At 47.1% G+C, this 21,699-nt stretch overlaps 2 protein-coding genes and 1 pseudogene across 2 annotated transcripts; all 3 read left to right on the plus strand.

Annotated features, from left to right (window-relative positions):
• Positions 1 to 384: 384 nt before the first annotated feature.
• LOC133282389 (olfactory receptor 8U3-like) lies at positions 385 to 1,339 on the plus strand (annotated as a pseudogene).
• A 3,351-nt stretch (positions 1,340 to 4,690) lies between these two features.
• LOC133282390 (olfactory receptor 8I2-like) lies at positions 4,691 to 5,593 on the plus strand (the record flags this gene model as incomplete). Its single annotated transcript, XM_061478407.1, has 1 exon — positions 4,691 to 5,593. A coding segment is annotated over one exon (903 nt), but the record flags the coding sequence as incomplete, so codon positions are not given.
• Positions 5,594 to 11,198: 5,605 nt separating this feature from the next.
• On the plus strand, positions 11,199 to 12,257 carry LOC133282448 (olfactory receptor 5G9-like). The gene is made up of 2 exons (XM_061478448.1): positions 11,199 to 12,086; positions 12,231 to 12,257. Exons 1-2 carry the CDS (start codon positions 11,199 to 11,201, stop codon positions 12,255 to 12,257), a joined length of 915 nt encoding a protein of 304 aa, XP_061334432.1.
• Positions 12,258 to 21,699: the final 9,442 nt, after the last annotated feature.

The following is a 21,699-nucleotide window of genomic DNA, read 5'->3' on the forward strand; positions in this document are numbered from 1 at the left end:
ACTGGACTGGCAGCACCCAAAAGATGAGAAATAATTCCCTTTTCCCAGCAGTTACTCAGAAATTCAAGGACTTCCATGTGTCAATGGCTTGATTGGAACTATGAGGAACCCTGCAGTTTATTCATTCTGGTGTTGCCCTCCCTCCTTTGCCTTAAAGTATCTACTTGCTTCTAAGTGTGCTCGTGATGGTTGTGGTGTTTAGCCTTGGGTACTTGGTGTTTTCCTCTCTCAAAGAGAATTTACCTTATATTGACTTGTATGTATGTAAGTGGTGTAACTGATTGATAGACAAAACCTGATATTCTTAACATTATTGAGGGATTTGGGCCTATTTAGCATTTCAATTTGAAGACATAAATCAGGCAAACTGCTTATAGGTTCACTATGGTTGATGATAATTATACGTTCCCCTCTGAGCTTATTCTCCTGGGCTTCACAAACAGGGAAGTCCTGTGGGTGATGTGCTTTGTCTTATTCCTTGCCATCTATGTGGTTACCTTCATAGGAAACCTGGGAGTAATTGCATTAATCAGAATGCATTCCTGCCTACACACCCCCATGTACTTTTTCCTAAGCCACTTGTCTCTCCTGGAAGTCTGCTACTCCTCTACCATCATCCCTCAAGCCTTGCTTGATGTTCTAGTGGAGAAGAAGGTGATTTCCTTCATTAGATGTGCCACTCAGCTCTTCTGCTTTGCAACCTGTGCCACCACCTCGTGCTATGTGCTGGCTGCTATGGCTTACGATCACTACGTGGCCATTTGTAACCCCCTTCTCCTACTCCATGGTCATGTCGCAAAGGCTTTGCATTGGGATGTTGGCTGGTGCCTACTTAGCTGGCGTGATCAGCTCTACCATACACACGGTTTCCATATCTCGTCTCCCGTTCTGTCGGTCCAAGACGATCAATCACTTCTTCTGTGATGGACCACCACTGCTAGCCCTCTCCTGCTCTGACACCCCTGCCATCAAGGTGATGGTTGCTGCCATGGTGGGGTTCAAGGTACTGAGCACCGCGGTCTTCATCCTCATCTCCTACTTTTTGGTCCTTTCCATTGTCATGCGGATTCAGTCTGTGGCTGGTCGATGTAAAGCTTTCTCCACCTGTGCCTCTCACTTCATCTCCATTGCTTTGTACTACGGCAGCTCCCTCTTCATGTACCTGCGCCCTAGGTCCCGGCAGTCCTCAAAGCATGATGAGGTGGTCTCCATGCTGTACTCTGTGGCTGTCCCCATGCTGAACCTGCTCATTTACAGCCTAAGAAATGCGGATATGAAGAATGCCATGAGGACAGCAAAAAGTAGAGTCCTCTGGTCTTTGTCCATTCATGGTTCCTAGTCAGCTGAAAGGAGAGGGCTACCCTGCCCTGGTGAGAAGCAGCAGGATGGATATTGCACCTTCAAGGATGGTTCGATATTGCACCTTAATGAGGATGGTTGGATATAGCACCTTCAAGTATGGGTGGATATAGCACCTTCACAAAGAAGGGACTAAGCATACTTAGAAGCATGACAGCTGGAAAACACACTTCTCCTTAAACCAAGGCTACATTCTGTGCTGGCATGGACAGGACTTTCTCTGGCTGCAGCCTGAGACCTGACAGTGACTGTGTACTGGAAAGAAAGTTGTTGTCCAAAGTGATTGCTACTTAAATATTACTTGAAATTAATATATTTTTTTTTATTTAAATGTTATTAAACATAACAATAAACTTTATTTCAGGGTTCAGAGTGCAAAAGGGAGAAGGTAGGTGGTGGCTTTGCCCTGCTGGCATCAGACCAGCGGATATCTAAGCTCATGTTTTATATTAGGAAATGATTTCTGGTGTTATTTCTGGTTTTAAGGAAACATTAACTGATATTTCCAGGTATTTCAACTCCAGACCACAAGGTTTGGTCACGTGAAATGACAGAGGGGATATTGAGGTGAGCTCTTAGGCAGAAGCTCTTCCCTGGGAGGGTGATGAGGCACTGGCAAAGGGTGCCCAGAGAAGCTGTGGCTGCCCCATCGCTGGCAGTGTTCAAGGCCAGGTTGGACACAGGGGCTTGGAGCAAGCTTCCCTAGTACAAGGTGTCCCTGTCCGTGGCAGGGGTTGGAACTGGAGGGCCTTTAAGGTCCCGTCCAACACAAACCAGGCTGCAATTCTAAGAAATAAAGCTGTCAGTCTCTTGAAGTCAAAGCCCTTCTGGGAAATGGGGACAAGTCATATCTGAGTCTCTGCTCTGCTGTGATTTCAAGTAGGGTTGTAAAAAACCTGAGTGCTGTTAGGAGGGAGGATTTGGGGTCCTCCTCCCCCCTGAAAAGCCAAGGTTCTGCTGGGCTAGGTCCTCTGACAAAGCTGATGGAGCAAGTGCAGTACCCAGCTGTCTGCTTCTGGGACTTCAAGCTGCATTATTCACGCTGCACAAGTGCACCCAGGCATTCTTAGTGGCTTTTTTTGCCTTCATGTAGTTCCCTTAAATAATCTTTGAATTACATACTTTTCTTCTTTCCAGAATTTGATTGAGAGTTATTTCTCTCTCTGTTATATTGATTTTCCCACTTCACAAGCCTTGGTTTTAGCCCAGTACCCAATGGGGAAGAAAGACATTCAAAACCACTCAGAAATCCTTTTCTACCCTCCTCCAGTCCATCTCCTGGACTGTCAGTCTGGTGCTTCCTAGCAGAAAACAATGTTTGCATTGAAAACATTTAAAGCCACCTGTGTACTTCTTCCTCCTTTACCACACTTTCATAGCTCGGTTTTCTCCTCTCATTGCCCCATCCTTTGACTTTTCTAAATGTCTGGGACAAGGTTATCTGTTAATTTTTCTACCAAGGGTTTTATAATATCTCTTCATGTAGGAGAAGCATTCAGGACACACCGGCACTCAGGATTCTTCAGATGAAGACTGGGAAATCTGACTTCATCCTGATATATCCTCAAAGCAGCCACATTTTGAGCCAATGCTTTTGACCAAAGTGCTGTACAATCACTAGTGAAGTGTATGGAAGTAAATGCATGTGATGGAAAGGACTCCCCATGACCAGCACAAACCATCCACACAGAGGATGCTTTGTTGTGCTTGTTTTCAGCTCCCTTCAATGCAATATCAGATGATCTCTGTGGATGTAAAGGGCTTTCTCAGGAAACACAGAAAAGAAGAGGTATGTCATAGATGGGGAAAGACAGAGCAAACTGTCCTGGGCCTGTCTTCCTGGGTAGGTGTCTGCAGGAGAACTGGTCTTGGAGGTGTTGATGCAGCCAGGAAGACTTTGGGGGAGAGAGGAATTGAGAGGTTGTTTTGCTGATCAAGTCAAACTAATTATCTGATGGAGGAGGGTCCTCTGGGAGAACAGTTTGCACAACACAAGCCTCTGAGGTAATGCCTCCTGTGAGATAAAACCCTTCCACCAGCCAGCCTGGAGCATCCTGCTCCCAAGCATCTCTCCTTCAACCCATCGCATGAGCTCCAGGAGGAGCTGCAGGCACTGCATCCACCACCACCACCTTCCTCTTTAACCAAGCAGGTACAAAAGGGTTTGATGGGTGGTGGGTCCAGTTTGACTCTGGTCATGCTGCCTCTCACATGCTTGATGGCATGTTATATTTCACTCTTCTTCAGGGACTGTATTGATAGGGCAAGGGGTGATGGCTTTAAACTGAAACAGGGAAATTCAGGTTGGAGATAAGGAAGAAATTCTTCCCTGTGAGGGTGCTGAGGTGCTGGCACAGGGTGCCCAGAGAAGCTGTGGCTGCCCCATCCCTGGCAGTGTTCAAGGGCAGGTTGGACACAGGGGCTTGGAACAAGCTGCTCCAGTGGAAGCTGTCCCTTCCCATGGCAGGGTTTGGAGCTGTGTGAGCTTTAATTTCCCTTCAACCAAAACCATTCTATGATAACCCATGGTGTGAATAAAAGTGTCCTAGTATGGGGTTTGCTTCAAAAACACCAATATTCCTGACCCCATCTACAACTGATTTAGCGATATTTTAGAATGAGAATATCCAGGCTAAAGCCTTAAAATTTTGGTTTATATAGGGCATATTTTGTGTTTTACACCCTTAGGTGGATATTTGGGTTGGTCATAGGAAGCTCACTGCAACCACAGCAAAGCTCTGCTGGAGCCAAGTCCACTGCTTTCCCTTAACATTATGCATATTGGGGGTTCTGCAAAAGCAGATAAACTTAGAACTTAGAACAAATTTCAAGTACATGGCTTTGTGTGGTGTTGAAAAGGATGCAGCACAAGTAATGAATCTACAGAAGAGCACTGATCCACTCTGAAAAATACAAAAAAGGGAGAAAAATAATCTTTAAAATTCCCAGAAATCAGTGAAGAAAATACAACATCTTTTCTGTTTTCCAAATTTTGTGATGTACTTATTTGGTTTTATTGTATTACGTTTGGATAGACATGATGTTTCTCACTGTTTCATTAGTGCAGTGTATATCAATCATTGTAGAATTATTCTCTTTTAATTTCCAGTTGTGTAATGAGCTCCTTCACCTCTTTGACTTCAGATCTTGAGTTACAGACAGAAATACACCATTACAAATACACCATTTTCTATTGCATTTACTTTGTGGATTAAACTCCAACTAAACTTCCACATTATTTCTCTTGTAGGGATGTATTTCAGTGATTCCTTTCATTTCAATCCAAATCCATCAACTTGTTGAAATGACAGATACAGGAAACCTCACGGATTTCTCCAGCTTCATCCTCTTGGGTTTCTCTGATGCCCCAGAGCTACGAACCACCATCTTCACAGTCTTCTTATCCCTGTATGTTTTCATGGTGCTGGGGAACCTGACGATGATCCTCCTGATCAACACTGACCCCCACCTCAACATCCCCATGTACTTCTTCCTGACCCACTTATCTTGCATGGATGTTTGCCTTTCCTCTGCTATCATACCAAAAGCTCTAGAAACCTTCCTGCTGGGGAGAAGCCACATCTCCTTTTGGGGTTGCTTTGCCCAGATGTATATTTTCCTGGCTCTGGCTGTCTGTGAGTGCTTCCTGCTTGGGGTAATGGCTTATGACCGATACACGGCTGTGTGCAAGCCCCTGCTCTACACCACTACCATGACCAGGGCGTGTTGCTATGGCATGATGGTGCTGGTGTACACCATCGGGTTCCTCACCTCCCTGGTGCACATCACACTGGCGGGGAGGTTGTCCTTCTGTCAGGCCAGGAGCATCAACCACTTCTTCTGTGAGCTGCCCACCCTCCTGCAGCTCTCCTGCTCAGACACAAGCACAAATGAGGTCTTCCAGGTTTACCACGCTGTGTTAAACACCATGGGCCCTCTCCTGATGATCCTGGTGTCCTACACCTACATCCTCCACACCGTCCTGCAGATCCCTTTGGCCACGAGGAGGCTGAAGGTCTTCTCTACCTGCGCCTCCCACTTGGCTGCCATCACCATCTTCTACGCACCTGCGATTCTCACCTACGTCCAGCCTCATGAGGCATCCTCATGGGATCAGGCAAAGCTGGTGTCGGTGTGTTACTGCATCCTCACCCCAACCCTCAACCCCCTCATCTACAGCCTGAGGAACAAGGAGGTGAAGGGGGCTCTGAGGAGGCTGTGGGAGCGAAAGCTGCTGCCACATCTATGCAGGGTTTGAAAGCACGTTTGGAGCTCTTCAGTACTGTGGAGGTAAGGAAAGAACATGTGGAATATGTGATTATGGAATTGAGCATTACTGGCCATTATTGGTCATTATTGCTTACTACTGGTCATTATTACAGCAAGTGCAGGGTATGGAAGCCAACACAACGAATGGTTCTCTTCAAACAGCTTCAGGTTGTTTTAAGCGAGGCCTGAGCCTTCAGTAATTCATCCAAATAATTATCAGGTATTTAACAGCAGGCCTGAGAGAGCACCATGTGTTTTGTGTCTAAATTGTGCTAAATGAAAGTAGAGCCCACAAAAAGGAGGCTCAGGCTTGAGGTAAGGCACTGACGACTGTCTACATTGCCTGATTTATAAGCATTTCCTCAATGATGAACTGGTGGAAGGTCAAGAGGATTTGATACAGCTCTGGTGTCCCCAACACAAGGAGGACATGGAGCTGCTAGAGCAAGTCCAGAGATGCAACAAGGATTCTCAGGGGCTGGAGCAGCTCCCATATGGGGCCAGGCTGAGAACACTGGGGCTGTGCAGCCTGGAGAAGAGAAGCTGCTTAGAGTCCACAGAGCAGCTTCCAGTGTCTGAATGGGACTATAAGAAACCTGCAGGAGGGCTTTGGCCAAGGGCCTGCAGGGACAGGCCAAGGGGAATGTCTTGAAGCTGCCAGAAGGGAGACTGAGATGAGCTCTTAGGCAGAAGCTCTTCCCTGTGAGGGTGCTGAGGCGCTGGCACAGGGTGCCCAGAGGAGCTGTGGCTACCCCATCCCTGGCAGTGTTCAAGGCCAGGTTGGACACAGGGGCTTGGAGCAAGCTGCTCCAGTGGAAGGGGTCCCTGCCTGTGGCAGGGGTTGGAGCTGGATGAGCTTTAAGGTCCCTTCCAACACAAACCTCTCTGGGATTCTGTGAAATAAAGCTGTGACAGTCTGTTTGTCAACAAAGCCTTTGTGCTAAATGGGGACGAGTCATATCTGAGCCTCTGCTGTGCTGCGAATTTAAGTAGGGGTGTAAAGAGCCTGAGTGCTGCTGGGAGGGAGGATCAGGGGTATTCCTCTCCCCTGAACACCCAAAGCGCTGCTTGCCTGGCTATCTTGACGAAGCTGATGGAGCAAGTGCTGTACTCAGCTGTCTGCATCTGGGACTTCAAGCTGCATTATTCACCCTGCACAAGCACACCCAGTTATTCTTAGTGCCTCTTTCTGGATTCATGTAGCTCTCTTCAATAATCTTTGAATTATATTATTCTTCTTTTCTAAATTAGGTTGAGGGTTATTTCTCCCTCTGTTACACTGATTTTCCCACTTCACAAGCCTTCGGTTTAGCCCAGTACTCAGTGGGGAAGAAAGACATTCAAAACCACACAGAAATCCTTTACTTCCCTCCTTCAGTGCATCTCCTGGACTGTCAGTCTGATGCCTTCCAGCAGAAAAACAGGTTGACATTGAAAACATCTAAAGCCATCTGCATTCTTCTCTTTCTTCCTTCCCCGCATTTTCATAGCTTGGTGTTCTCTTCTATCTGCCCCATCCTTTGTCATTTTTAAATGTCTGGACAAGGTTATCATTCAATATTTCTACTAAGGGTTTTATAATGTCTCTTCATCTAGGAGAAGCATTCAGGACACACCGGCACTCAGGATTCTTCAGATGAAGACTGGGAAATATGACTTCACCCTGATATATCCTCAAAGCAGCCACATTTTGAGCCAATGCTTTTGACCAAAGTGTTGTACAATCACTAGTAAAGTGTATGGAAATAAATGCATCTGATGAAAAGGACTCCCCATGACCAGCGCGAACCATCCACACAGAGGATGCTTTGTTGTGTTTATTTTCGGCTCCCTTCAATGCAATATTAGATGATCTCTGTGGATGTAAAGGGCTTCCTCAGGGAAACACTGAAAGGAAGAGGTGTGTGATAGATGGGGAAATACAAAGCAAACTGTCCTGGGCCTTTCTTCCTGGGTAGGTCTCTGCAGGAGAACTGGTCTTGGAGGTGCTGATGCAGCCAGAAGGAGTTTGGGGAATGAATGGTTCCTTCAAACAGCTTCAGGTGATTTTAAGTGTGGACTGAGTCTTGGATAATTCATCCAAATAAGTATTAGTTATTTAATAGCAGGACTGAGACAGCACCGTGGTGTTTTGTGTTTAAATTGTGCTAAATGAAAGTAGTTCCCACAAAAAGGAGGCTCAGCCTTAAGGTAAGGCAGTGACCACTGTCTCCAGTGCCTGGTTGATAACTGTTCATCCCAAGCGAGCTTGAAGATCTGAGGGAAGGACCAAAGGTTCAATACAGCTCTGGTATCCCCTGCAGTTCTGATACAGTTTTGGTGTCTATAGAATACTAGAATCATAGAATAGTTAGGGTTGGAAAGTACCTTAACATCACCTAGTTCCAACCCCCCTGCCATGGGCAGGGACACCTCACACTAAACCATGCCACCCAAGTCTCTGTCCAACCTGGTCTTGAACACTGCCAGGGATGGAGCATTCACAGTCTCCCTTGGCAACCCATTCCAGTGCCTCACCACCCTCACAGGAAAGAATTTCCTCCTTATATCAGATCTGAACTTCCCCTGTTTAAGTTTTAACCCATTACCCCTTGTCCTGTCACTACAGTCCCTAATGAAGAGTCCCTCCCCAGCATCCCTATAGGCCCCCTTCAGATACTGGAAGGCTGCTCTGAGGTCTCCACGCAGCCTTCTCTTCTCCAGGCTGAAGAGCTCCAGCTTCCTCTGCCTGTCTTCATACGGGAGGTGCTCCAGTCCATGAGCATCCTCGTGGCCTCCTCTGGACTTGTTCCAACAGTTCCATGTCCTTTTTATGTCGAGGACACCAGAACTGCACACAATGCTCCAGGTGAAGTCTCACAAGAGCAGAGCAGAGGGGCAGGATCAACTCCTTTTACCGGCTGGCCACTCTCCTTTGGATGCTGCCCAAGATACGGTTCATTTCTTGGCTGCAAGCACACACTGCTGGCTCATGGTCCTTTTCTCATTGACCAACACCCCCAAGTGCTTCTCTGCAGGGAACATAAGAAGGCCATGGAGCTGCTGGAGTAAGTCCAGAGGAGGCCATGAGGGTGCTCAGGGGCTGGAGCAGCTCCCGTATTGCGCCAGGCTGAGAACACTCGGGCTGATCAGACTGGAGAAGAGAAGCTGCTTGGAGACCTCAGAGCAGCTTCCAGCGTCTGAAGGGGGCTACAGGGCTGCAGGAGAAGGACTCTTCATCAGGGAGTGTAGGGATAGGACAAGGGGTGGTGGGTTCAAACTGAAGCAGGGGGATCCAGATTGGATTTGAGGAAGGAATTCTTCACTATGAGGGTGCCGAGGTGCTGGCACAGGGTGCCCAGAGAAGCTGTGGCTGCCCCATCCCTGGCAGTGTTCAAGGCCAGGTTGGACACAGGGGCTTGGAGCAAACTGCTCTAGTGGAAATTGTCCCTGCCCATGGCAGGGGTTGGAAGTTGAGAGCTTTTAGGTCCCTTCCAACATAAACCAGTCTGGGATTCTGTGATACCTGATATGAGCATCCAATACATTTATCCCATGTAAGTGAGCTGGAGCAGTGCTAAGGACCTGTGATAGGCACACATAGGTTAGCATGTGGCCAGAAGTATGTCCCAACTAAAATCTTCCTGGGATGTCTGGTCCTCACATCTTTTCCTTTCTGGATGTTCAGTACCAGGTCTGTGCTTTGTGGATTTGACCATGTCACATCCCCTTCTGTATGTCATCACATTATTGAGGGGAAAGATGCTCTAAATGAAATAGTAGATGGAGGGGTTTTAACATTTAATCCAAACACACCATTTCTGTTTAATGAACTGTACAACTGCTGGAAGAACATGTACTTGTATAATGACAAACTGAATAAATTTGTGGTTTAAAATAAGCACCTTTGGAAACCGTGGTCTTCTGCAAAGAACTGTGATGAATAATGAATGAATGCAATGGCAACCAGTCAAAATCTAATTTAAATTGGTGTGAAGTGAAATGCTCACTTTATAAGCTTTTAATCAAAGTTTCTGATGGAGTTTTCATGAAAAGTAGAGACATTTGGACAATTCCCTCAAGAAAAGAGAACACAACATGTGAAGCAACGTATTCAGATAGAATAAGAGAGGGACTCTTCATCAGGGCCTGTAGGGACAAGCCAAGGGGAATGGCTTTAACCTGCCCGAGGGGTGATTGAGATGAGCTCTTAGGCAGAAGCTCTTCCCTGTGAGGGTGCTGAGGCGCTGGCACAGGGTGCCCAGAGAAGCTGTGGCTGCCCCATCCCTGGCAGTGTCACTTAGCCCAAAGTAAAGTGATGTTTTTCGGATGTACTCCTTGGGTACAAACTGGAACACAAGAGGTTCCACTTAAACTTGAGAAGAAACTTCCTACAGCAGCGTCCTGAGCTCCAGCTCCTCATGATGCTCTGGGCTTCCCAGGGAGCTGCTTGTGCTGTGTCCTCCCCATGCAGCTGCTGAGAAGGCAGGTTTGGAGATCACCCTGGTTGAGAACGCTCTCAGGAGGGAGGGGAAACCACTCTAAACATCTATGTAAGCTTGCATAGGAACAGAGTTTGGACTGGAAGGGACCTTAAAGCTCATGCAGTTCCAACCCCCTGCCATGGGCAGGGACATTTTCCACTAGAGCAGGTTACCCTAAGCCCTGTCCATCCTGCACTTTCCATAGGTCAGGAATTCCTTCCAGTGTCTAGTTAAGAAGCCCCAGCAAAGATGGAAGGAACTGGTGTTTGGCAAATGCCCGCAAGAGCATGAAGGATCAACTCTGCACTGTGAGAGCACTACTTTTCTCTGTGTTCCAGGTTGAGACGAATGATCTCCAAGCCCCAGGCTCAGCACTAATGAAGTTAATGAAGTGCAGCACTAAGGTAAAGCATGGAACCTCCCCACTGCTTTCCACAAGGGTCATTGCTCAACATCCAGGAGTGAGCCAGAGGAGCACAAACTGTGTTGTGCCATGGTGTTGGAAGAGACCTTAAATCTCACCCATTTCCAAGCCCCTGTGATGGCCGGGGACACCTTCCACTAGAGCAGGTTGCCCTGTCCAACCTGCACTTTCCATAGGTCAGGAATTCGTTCGTTACAAAGAATCCAAAGCAGAGAAGGAAGAAGCAGGTGGTTGGCAAATGCCCACAGAAGGATGAAGGATCAGCTCTGCACTGTGAAAGCACCACGTTTCTCTGTGTTCCAGGTTAAGCCGAATGATCTCCAAGCCCCAGGCTCAGCACTAACACAGGCGATGAGGTGTGGTACTAAGGTAAAGCTATTCAGGTATGCAATGTCCCTACTGCTATCCACAGAGATTGTTGTTCAACATCTAGGAGTGAGCCAGAGGAGCACACACCACGTTGTGCCATGGTATTTAACTGCTTGAGCATCCCTTTGTTCTACCTGTGCTGGCACATGACTCTCACCAACCTGTTCCCCACTGAGCTGTGCCTGAACTCTCCATCCTGCAGGACTGTCTCTGAGCAGCTCCCACCACACAGAGGCTTCTCCACCTGGGACATCCCTGCCTCTTGGAGAGGAAACCCCCAGCCAGGAGCTCACACACAAAGCACCATCCAGCCCATGGCACAAAGCAATTGCACCCAAGTGAACGAGTTCAGCCTGGCGGGCTTCACAGAGGACCCGGTGACTCAGGTCTACTTGTTCCTGCTCTTCCTGCTCACCTACCTTGTCACCATTGTGGGCAACCTGGGCATCATCATCTTAATCAGGGCCAGCCACCTCCTCCACTCCCCCATGTATCATTTCCTGGGCAGCCTGGCCTTTGTGGACCTCTGTTTCTCCACCATCATCACCCCCAGGATGTTGGTTGACTTGATGTCAGAGAAGAAGAGCATTGCTTATGCTGGGTGTGTGGCTCAGGTGTTTCTCTTTGATATCTTTGTGGTATCTGAATGCCTCCTGCTGGCTTCAATGGCCTATGACCGTTACGTGGCCATTTGCCATCCCCTGCTGTACCCCCTTGTCATGTCCCCAAAGTGCTGTTTCCAGCTGGTGACTGTCTCGTACCTTGTGGGGCTGACCAATGGCGTGGGACAGACCATCAGCATGTCCACCCTGTCCTTCTGCAGCTCCAGCGTCATCGACCTCTTCTTTTGTGACATTTCCCCTCTCATCTCACTCTCCACCTCTGACACCACCCTCAGCCACACCATCCTGACCACTGCAGCATCTCTCTTTGGTGTGTCCAGCAGCCTGGTTATCCTGCTCTCCTACGTGGCCATCATCCCCACCATCCTGAGCATCAATTCAGCTGAGGGTAAGCGCAAAGCCTTCTCCACCTGCACCTCCCACCTCACCACTGTCAGCATCTTCTATGGGGCATCCTTTTTTATGTATTCATTCCCCAGCTCAGACAGCTCAAGAGCAGCAGATAAATGGGCTGTGGTGATCTACACCGTGGTGACTCCCATGCTGAACCCCTTGATCTACAGCCTGAGGAATAAGGAGGTGAAGGAGGCTTTGAGGAGACTCTTGAAAATAAAATGATCTTGAATTCTCCCAGTATAGGACCAGATAGAATGGAGATGTAGAGGGTAGATGCTCAGCTTTTGGTTAAGTATGAGTAACATGTTGGGGGTCTTCTGCACCCAGCCTTATGTGATGCACTGGTTGATGTGACTGAGAATACAAATAATTCCATACTCTAAACTTTGATAAATATATTTAGTAGTTAATTTCACCTTATTGTTTAATTAGTCATTTATTTCACCTAGTCAAGACACAAGTAGACAACTACAAGTGTGCAATTCTCTTCACCTTAGGATAAGGGGGACCTTACTGCCCTCTACGCCTGCCTAACAGGAGGATGGAGCCAGGAGGGGACCGTTCCCTGCTCCCAGGGAACAAGGGATGGGACAAGAGGAAATGGCCTCAAGCTGCACCAGGGCAGGTTTAGATGGAGCTGAGGAACAATTCCTGCCCCAGAGGGTGCTCAGGCATTGGAACAGGCTGCCCAGGGCAGGGCTGCAAGCACCGGCCCTGCAAGTGCTCACAAACCCTATAGACAAGGCCCCCAGTGCCATGGGTTAGGGGTGGCCTTGACAGTGCTGGGGAATGGTTGAACTTGATGAGCTTAAAGCTCTTTTCCTTTTTGCTCTCCCTTTTGCTTGGCAAATAAGAATAAACAGAGAGTGAATTCTACCATTGCACTGGATCAAACTCCATTTCTAGACAGTGTTGTTAAATTTATTGAGGGCCTTAAGAAAAGGACAAAAGCACCTTTGGCAAGAGAAATAGAGATGACAGCAAGTAAGTGTGATGCCATGCAGGCAGTATTATTAGGTTTTGATGCACAAACCTCATTCAATGATTTCCAGCACTCATTTCAGACAGCGAAGAATTTAAGTGAAATATGGTACTTGTGTGACCTCTGTTATGAATGAAGGTGCTTTGAAAGTGTTTTAAGATGTGATAGTGATGAATCCACACCAAAGAGCAGAAACTATAAAGGAATCCCCATCCACTGCTCCTCACCTTTGTTTTTGAGCTCCCTGTTGGCAGCAATAGAAGACATGATCTCCATGGCAGCCTGATCACAACAGAGCACAAGAGCTGTGGTGTTGCTCATCAGCCTTCAGACCTCCTATGTGTCAGCCCATGGCAGCCTGCATGAATGGCATTGCCTGCCCTGATGTCTCTCCTGTTGCTTTCCTGCACAGAGAGCTGATTGGTGATGGGCAAACATTGCCTACATAAACCACTTCAAAATACTCCAATGTGTGCATTACCTCAGCCCATGGAGCTGCAGCCTCTGCCAGGACCATGGTGAAACCTGGAGCCATGGCTGAGCCTTAGGGCTGTCCTAGACACACATAACAACCTAGGCTGGAGGGAGAAGCTCCATGGCTGGATTCAGTTAAGTCAGGATCAAAGTGGTTTGGTGATTCCTTAACAACACACAACTCACAGGCACTCAGGGTCAATCAGCTGAATCCTGCTTTGTTCCCAAAGCTTCCTGATAATTCCCTGGTTATTATTTAACCCAGATGACGGTTGTTTTCCTGCTGAGCCTTGGGGACAAGCAGGGGCAGAGGTTTCACACCCTCCCTGGCCCCTATGTCAGTGTTTGGTTGCTCTTACAGTGGGGTTTTCCCCCTCCCTCTGTTTCTAACTGGAATTTCCCATGCTGCAAATTCACAATAGGAAATCTCACATTTACCCTCATCTGCAAGATAAAGCACATGGAGAACTTCCAGATGGCATCAATTCAAAAGGAATGGGACACCATTAATCCTTGCATTAATCCTTTCTCTGTCCCTGACATCATCGAATCATGGAATGGGTTGGGATGAAGGGGCCTTAAAGCTCCTCCAGCTCCAACCCCTGCCACGGGCAGGGACCCCTTCCACTAGAGCAGCTTGCTCCAAGCCCCTGTGTCCAACCTGCCCTTGAGCACTGCCAGGGATGGGGCAGCCACAGCTTCTCTGGGCACCCTGTGCCAGTGCCTCAGCACCCTCACAGGGAAGAGCTTCTGCCTAAGAGCTCATCCCAGTCTCCCCTCGGGCAGGTTAAATCCATTCCCCTTGGCCTGTCCCTACAGGCCCTTGGCCAAAGCCCCTCTCCAGGTTTCTTGTAGCCCTTCTTAAGGTAGTGAAAGGCCACAATAAGGTCTCTCTGGTGCCTTCTACAACAATATTCAATGACTTTATGTCCTGCTGCTCTCTCCTTCACCACCACCAAGTGTTTAAACAGGAACCTGAGATCTTAGTGTCTTGGAAACAGAAGTCTACATGTACAACCCTATCACTCTGCTTCTTGTGGCTTCACATTGGAGCTGCTGCTCTCAAAACCAGATTTTGCTCCTTGCTGTGTGTGTTTAAGGAAACCAGTGGTTTGCTGTGTCTAAGGGCTGCCACTGCCTTCAATGGGGTTATCATCTGACCAGGAGAGCAGAGGAAACACCACATGAGGTTCCAGGAAGCAGAAGCAGCAGCCAGCATTGCAATGCATCTTCCTGCTGGGTCATGATGAGCAGGCAATAAGGTGCCTGGCTTCTGGCATTCCTGCTGATGAGCTCCTAATGGCTTTAGCTCCCCACTCTCAGGTGGAGCTGCTTTCATTGTAGTTAGATCTCATTTAAAGGCAGCTGAGCAAATGCTGGGTAGGAGCTACCTCCCCTTCTTTGGGTACTTAGTGATTGGATTTAGGAATCATTTCCTATGTCCTTAGGGAAGCATTTATCTCCTTACATTTGAATGCACCATGTCACCTCTATGTGTTTACTGGGTCCATCAGTTCTCTTTATTGCTGAGGGAGATTTGGTGGGGTTCATGCCTCTCACTGCAAGGCAGACACCTCCCTTGCTCCAGCTGAAGAGATCTGAATGAGCTCTGCTGATTGCATTGGCCTGAGTCTCCTTAGCTGTAATGGGACCTTGGCTCATAAATAGGTAAGCAGAAGCACTCATATTTGGGTCTTAATGTAAGTCATGTCTTTTAGAGGGTGAGTGAGTTAGTTTTTGGTGGTTTCTGCTATGTCTCTCTTAGCTGATGAGTTAAGAATTGTCCGGAAGGAAGGGAAGTATGTTTTTCCCCTTTGATTGGAAAGGATTTGAAGACTTGGGTTTTGGTTGTGTAGATCCTACACTGGGCATGTGGATTCTAGGTGTATAGGAAAATCCAGGAGCATGGTGTACCAAGCTGTTGTCTGTAGGGTGGCTGGAAGCTGTATTACCCTAGTTTCCCTTGGTGTAGGAATAAACAGGATAAATTCAGTTTGATTTTAGTACTCCCTTTAAAACTGTTTTCTATGTTATCTTTACTTAGTTTTTGAAAATGAACTGGGTGATACTAGAGTGGCTTCTTTTAGATACCATTGCTATTAGGGAGTGAATAAACCTTCTGAGGTCCTGGTGGAAGAAGCAAGGAGATCTTCAAACACTAGTGAGTTCATCTCTGTGTCTACCTTTACCACTATTGATGGCTTGGAAAGACATGGGGGTGGCTTGAGATGAGCTCTTTGGCAGAAGCTCTTCCCTGGGAGGGTGCTGAGGTGCTGGCACAGGGTGCCCAGAGAAGCTGTGGCTGCCCCATCCCTGGCAGTGTTCAAGGGCAGGTTGGACACAGGCACTTGGAGCAAGCTGCTCTAGTGGAAGGTGTCCCTGCCTGTGGCAGGGTTTGGAACTGGAGGAGCTTTACAGTTCCAACCAGTCTGGGATTGTGTTTTTTGAACCCAAGAAAGAGCAATTTGCATTTCCTCTATCTGGAGACAGGGTCAAAGTGAGATGGGGAAGGTTGGTTTGAGCAAGGACAGACAGAGCCATTGGCAGTACTGGTTTTAGCTGACCTTAGCCACCTGCAGTGTCAGCATGTGTGTGCAAACCAGATACCCCAGAGGAAAGGATGCTTCTGTGTGTGATAGGGTGTGGGTATTTGATGTGGGATGGGTGATGTTTATGCTGTTTAGATAAGCAGTGATATTGAGAATGGCTGGTTTGGGTGTTATTAGATGCAAGGTGTGTGTTTGAGATGTCTACTTTTTATATATCTGCAACTTAGTTTGTAAGTACTACCCAAGGTGAAGGAGAAGAATGAGGATGAGGAGATGGTCATTGAGTGTGTGAGCCATTAGCAATGGGAAACAGCAGTTGCCTTCGTCCCCCTGCCTGAGGTGGGAGTAGACAACTCCAGCTGGATCTTCTGAACCCCTCTGAAGGTGTTAAAGCTTTAGCAAAGCCCTGTCTGCTGTCAGCTGCTTTTCTCTACAAGGAACCAGTCCCACTCTTGGTTTCATTTCCTTCTTTTGCAAGTAGGAGAAGCCACCCTGAGGTTATTTAAATCTTGAGGCATATGATGCAAAATGGCTTTTCAAAGGCCAGTTTTGGGTCCGAAATGGGCAGATGGAATGACAGACTTAAATAGGGGAAGTGCTGTGTCCTGTCCACAGGGAAGAGTTGCTCTAAGCACTAAGACAGGCTGGGGGGCACCTTATCAGAGAGGGACAAGGTGGTTGTGGTGTCCACTGTGTTGAAATGAGCCATCAATGTGTCCTTGTAGCAAAGGCACCCACCAGTAACATGAGAAGAGCATTGGTGGTAGGTCAAGGGACTTTGTGCAATGAACATCTGAGCACAGGCTGGGGAATGGGGAAGTAAAAGCTGCTTTGGGAAAGGTGGAGGGAGAAGATGAATTGTGCTGAAGAAATGGTCATCTTGCTTGAAAAGGGGCTGATGGAAAGAGGGGAGTGGTAGGGGAAGGAGGAGGAATGCTCATTTCTCAACAGGCAATTTGCATATTTTAAGGTCGTCTCAGGTACACTCATATATATACACACGTTTTTTAAATATAAGTAAGAACAGAGGAAGAAATATATGCAAGAATAATTCAGATAAGAAGGGGTTGTTTTTTCCCTTGAAGCTACAAGTACATGGAATTGCATTCAGGGATTCTGGTCTCACCTTAATCGACTCAAACATCACTACAGAGTCAGAAAATCACTTCAGTTTGATTTCTTACCTATTTAATGCAACACTAATTCTTGTGGCAGATTAAGGCATAATATTATTGTATTTACTTGTCCTTAAATAAGAACAACTCCCACAGACAGCAAAGAAATCATCCCAAACAAGACTCCTCCTTAAAAAGAATTTGGATGCTCATGAGAAGATGCTTATCTTTTGCAGGACCAATTCTTTCAATAACAGGCCAGACAGAGCTTTAGGATTTAAGCTTTAAGAATATTTTTTCCATATAGGAACTATTGCCTATTATTTTATCAAGGTATTATTTTTAATATATTATTTAGGACCTTCAACCATCATGGTTTTCTCTCCCAGGAATTGGGTGCAGTCCTAAAGGAAACCCCAAATCCTGCATTAACCTCATGCCCTGTGTGTTCCTGTGAGCTGGGAGAAGTGATTCAACCTCTTCCCATGTTTCTTTGTCTCCTGCTGCCAAGAGAGTGGCTGGAGGAAACCACTTGAGTGTGATCACGTTTGTCCTCTTGGGCTTCCCAACGTGTAGAAGCTGCTCTTTGGAACTCTTTTACTCATCTCCATCACCATGGTGGTGGGGAACCTTATGACGACCAGCTCTCAGCTTCATGTGCCCATCTACTTATTTCCTCATAGGAAATGTACTTATTTCCTCCGTAGGAGGTAGCTGGGCATTTTGCTCTTCTGGATTGTCCTGCACCATGGAAAGCTGCCAGCATGCTGACCTAGGAGCACAGCGGAACTTCATCCCCTGTGATAAGCAGTCACCCGACTAGTTTAAGTCTAATGGGAAACATCAGCTCACTGTGCTGATGTGTTGGGGTCCTTCAGGAACCCCACTCAAAAGTGAGGAGGTGCAAGCAGCTTTTCATACAACCATGGAATGGTTTGGGTTGGAAGGGCGCTTAAAGCTCACCCAGTTCCAGCCCCCTGCCACAGGCAGAAACAACTTCCAGTAGAGCAGGTTGCTGCAAGCCCCATCCAACCTGTCCTCAATCATTTCTGTTGGTCAATAATGTCTAATGCAGTAGAGCCTCAAAGCTCACATGCATAAATCACTTCCTGGACAGAATAGGAAAGCAAAATGGAGGTAGGCAGTGTCCTGGCTGTGTGTTTGCTTTTATAAAGGTTGCTAATAGCAGATATTAACTTACTGACGAGGGGTTTAAATTCTGCATGGATGGATAGGAAATTTTTGCCTAGAAGATACTAGTGTTGGTTGGCTCTTTTTAGAGCCATAAAAAAGGAACTTTTCCCCATAAACCTGTGCCTAAAGTGGTTTCAGGAAACATGGAGAGGGGCTTAGGACAGGTGCCTGTAGGAACAGCCCAAGGGGAATGGCTTTAACCTGCCCGAAGGGAGACTGAGATGAGCTCTAAGGCAGAAGCTCTTCCCTGGGAGGGTGCTGAGGCGCTGGCACAGGGTGCCCAGAGAAGCTGTGGCTGCCCCATCCCTGGCAGTGTTCAAGGCCAGGTTGGACACAGGGGCTTGGAGCAAGCTGCTCCAGTGGAAGGTGTTGGGGCTGGAGCTGGAGGAGCTTTAAGGTCCCTTTGAACACAAACCAGGCTGGGATTCTATGATCCAGGCCCATGAAATTGTCCTTAATACACAAACATGCCAACACACTGACCCTCCAACACACTGGCTTTGGCCATGAGCCATCTCTGTCAAGCAAGGCAGCTGTAGAATTGAACTTTGCTGTTAACAAAGAAGAAAGTTTCTTTCTTATCCCCAGCTAATTAATCTCTGATGGCTTGTTATGAAGAATGAGGGAAGTCACATCCAAGTTTTCTGAGAAGCTTTTGTGGTGATGAGGAAACTTCCTTGGTAAACCCCAGAAGGTCTTGTTAAAGCTGATGACTGCTGGAAGGACGCTTGGTCCCCAGGGACCACTTCTTGCTTTGGCAAAGTGAGCAGCATCACTTGTGATGGAAATAGCTGTGAGTGCTTGTATTGTGAAAGCCTGGATCTCGGGCCTGCTGGAGGGCTTTCTGTGCCCATGCAAGCTTGGTCCTACTCTCTCTGTAAAGACACATCCCTGTCTTCATGACATGTGCAGATCATGTGGTTCTTGCTAATGGGGTGCTTTGTCCCTTCCTGCTTTTGACCCCTAATAAAGGGAGCTGGGGAAGCTCATTGCATTTCTCTTCACTTTTGGGCCTCCTCAAGGCCACTTCATACATTGAATTTCTTGTGATTAGTTGCCTAGGGATGGATTTATTTGTGTCTCTCTTTAGTTCTTTACCTGTTAAAAATGTCCTTAAACTGTTAAACTGAGGCAACTTGAAGTCCACTACATCCATCCTCCATTTCTGCCTGGCTTTCATAAATGTGATTTTCCTACCATTATGAATTTGGGATTGGAGAATAAGCATGGGTCACCTGACTCAACATCTAAAATTCCTGGCCTAGTTATGAGATAGTCAGGTCCCTTCTTGGGTGGTTTGGAATAAAAGGATGTTTTATCACATCCTAGGACAGCTGGTGAGAATGCATGTGGTCCAGAGCAGGTCTGAACATCAGAAAGACTTGTATATGCATGTCAGAATAGCTTTCTCTGGATTAAACTAATTCCAGTCAGGATCTGAAGGCCTCCTGGAGGTCAAACTGCATCAGCTGCTCCCCTCAAACCTATTTTCAGTTTGTTTTAATCCAAAAGACAGAACAAGAGGAAACTGCCTCAAGCTGCACCAGGGCAGGTTTAGATGGAGCTGAGGAACAATTCCTGCCCCAGAGGGTGCTCAGGCATTGGAACAGGCTGCCCAGGGCAGGGCTGCAGTCGTCATCCCTGCAAGTGTTTACACACTGTGTAGATGTGTCCCTCAGTGCCATGGCTTAGTGGTGGCCTTGGCAGGGCTGGGAATGGTTGGACTGGATGAGCTTGAAGGGCTTTCCCAACCTGGTTGATTCAATGAGTCTAAAAGGAGCCCAGTTCATGCAGCCTGACCACAGCCTCTGATGGGGATGGAAACAGTGAGGGGAGAGAGGTCTGTGTGTGTCTGTGTGTGTGTTAAAACTTGAACTCTTGAAACTGCTCTTTTTATCTGAACAAATACTAGAGATACAGAAACACACCTTCACTGAGCACGGATGGAGACACAAAACTGTGATTTAGTGACTCAACTTTTATTCATCTAAATTTGAAGAATGTGAAACTACTTCAGAACTCCTAATCCCTCCTCCCAACAGTCTCGAAAGAGTTAATTTAGTTGTCTTTTCAGTTGTACTAAAACTTTATAAAGGGGGAAAAAATATAAGATAATTGAAGGACTAAGAAACCACTTTTTTGCATGTTTTCCTATAACTGGTGGTGGAAACTGTCACTTAAGTTGCAGGGAAGGAGTCAGATGCAATGAAATGCCACAGGTCAGGTTTGGTCTCCCTTATATAGAAATGTGGTGCCATTTGCTCTGTCCTGAAGTGCCCAGGACCTTGGCAAGCACTTGACATGTACATCCTGCAACCTTCAGAAGGGTTGGGTCATTCTGGAGCCACATCTGAAAGCTCAGAGGGAGACCCAGGGGCATTTCCATGGTGTTAATAGTCAATGTTCAGGCAACTGAACTCTGTCCCAGATGCCTTTATGCTTCCTGACATGGTTCATCCAGTCTGATCCACCTACCCATGCTCATGTGATTGTTTCACTGGGATAATGGTCTAGGACTATGGAATTATGTCTGTGTGGTGCAGACATCATAGTGAAGAAATAACTGGGACAGCTCAGGAACAGACACACGTTACTTCATGACTTCTGGTTACCCAAAGCAGTGGTAAGTGCTCCATCCCTGGCAGTGTTCAAGGGCAGGTTGGACACAGGGGCTTGGAGCAAGCTGCTCTAGCGAAAGGTGACCCTGCCTGTGGCAGGGGGTTGGGACTGGATGATCTGAAGGGACTATATGGTATCTAAAGATGAGAATTGCTAACTAATTGTTAGGTTAACAAGGCTGTCATATGAATATCATCTTTAATGTTCATGTCAATAGAGGCCAGGTTTTGAATCATCTCCTCAAAAAACAAAATCCTTCTCCAAAACATTTAGGCTGATCTAACAGCACCTGAAGCACAGGGCAAAGAGACCCATGTCCAGCTCTTCCTACCAAAAAGGTGCTTGCTATTTGAGGTATCAGAACCATTTATGCAGAGGACCCCCATCATGTATTTGACGTGGGAAGTTTGTGTCTACAGCCAGGGGTGGCTGGGCTGCATTTTATAGATCCCTTTTCTGCAAAGATTGAAACAGAATTCATACAATGATGCTCTCAGTATGAAATGTATTTCCAAAACCTCAAGCCTGTTTCTTGTGTTGCTGGAATTCACCATGCTGCCTCCCCGGCATCTTAAACTGAGGTTTCTATTGCCAGATCACTGAGCAGGTTCCGCCACACAGGACTATGGCAATCCAGTCCTCTATTAGTGAAGTAGCATCCAGTCTGGGTAAATGTTTGTCTCTGCTTTGCAAACTTTCTTAAACCCAAGAGGAAATAAGGACACCAGAGTGGGCTAATTCATCAAGCAGCAATGAGCCCTACACAGGACACTGCACATCTAGACTCCTGTTTCTACAGAAGCTCAGACCAGATGATCTTTTGAGGCCCAGCCTGGGCTTTCTGTGGCTCTATGATTCTATAT

Source organism: Pezoporus flaviventris, unplaced genomic scaffold, assembly GCF_033815535.1.
Source record: "Pezoporus flaviventris isolate CSIRO_AGI_PZ_B2104156 unplaced genomic scaffold, CSIRO_AGI_Pfla_v1 ptg000123l, whole genome shotgun sequence".
NCBI classification, from domain to species: domain Eukaryota; kingdom Metazoa; phylum Chordata; class Aves; order Psittaciformes; family Psittacidae; genus Pezoporus; species Pezoporus flaviventris.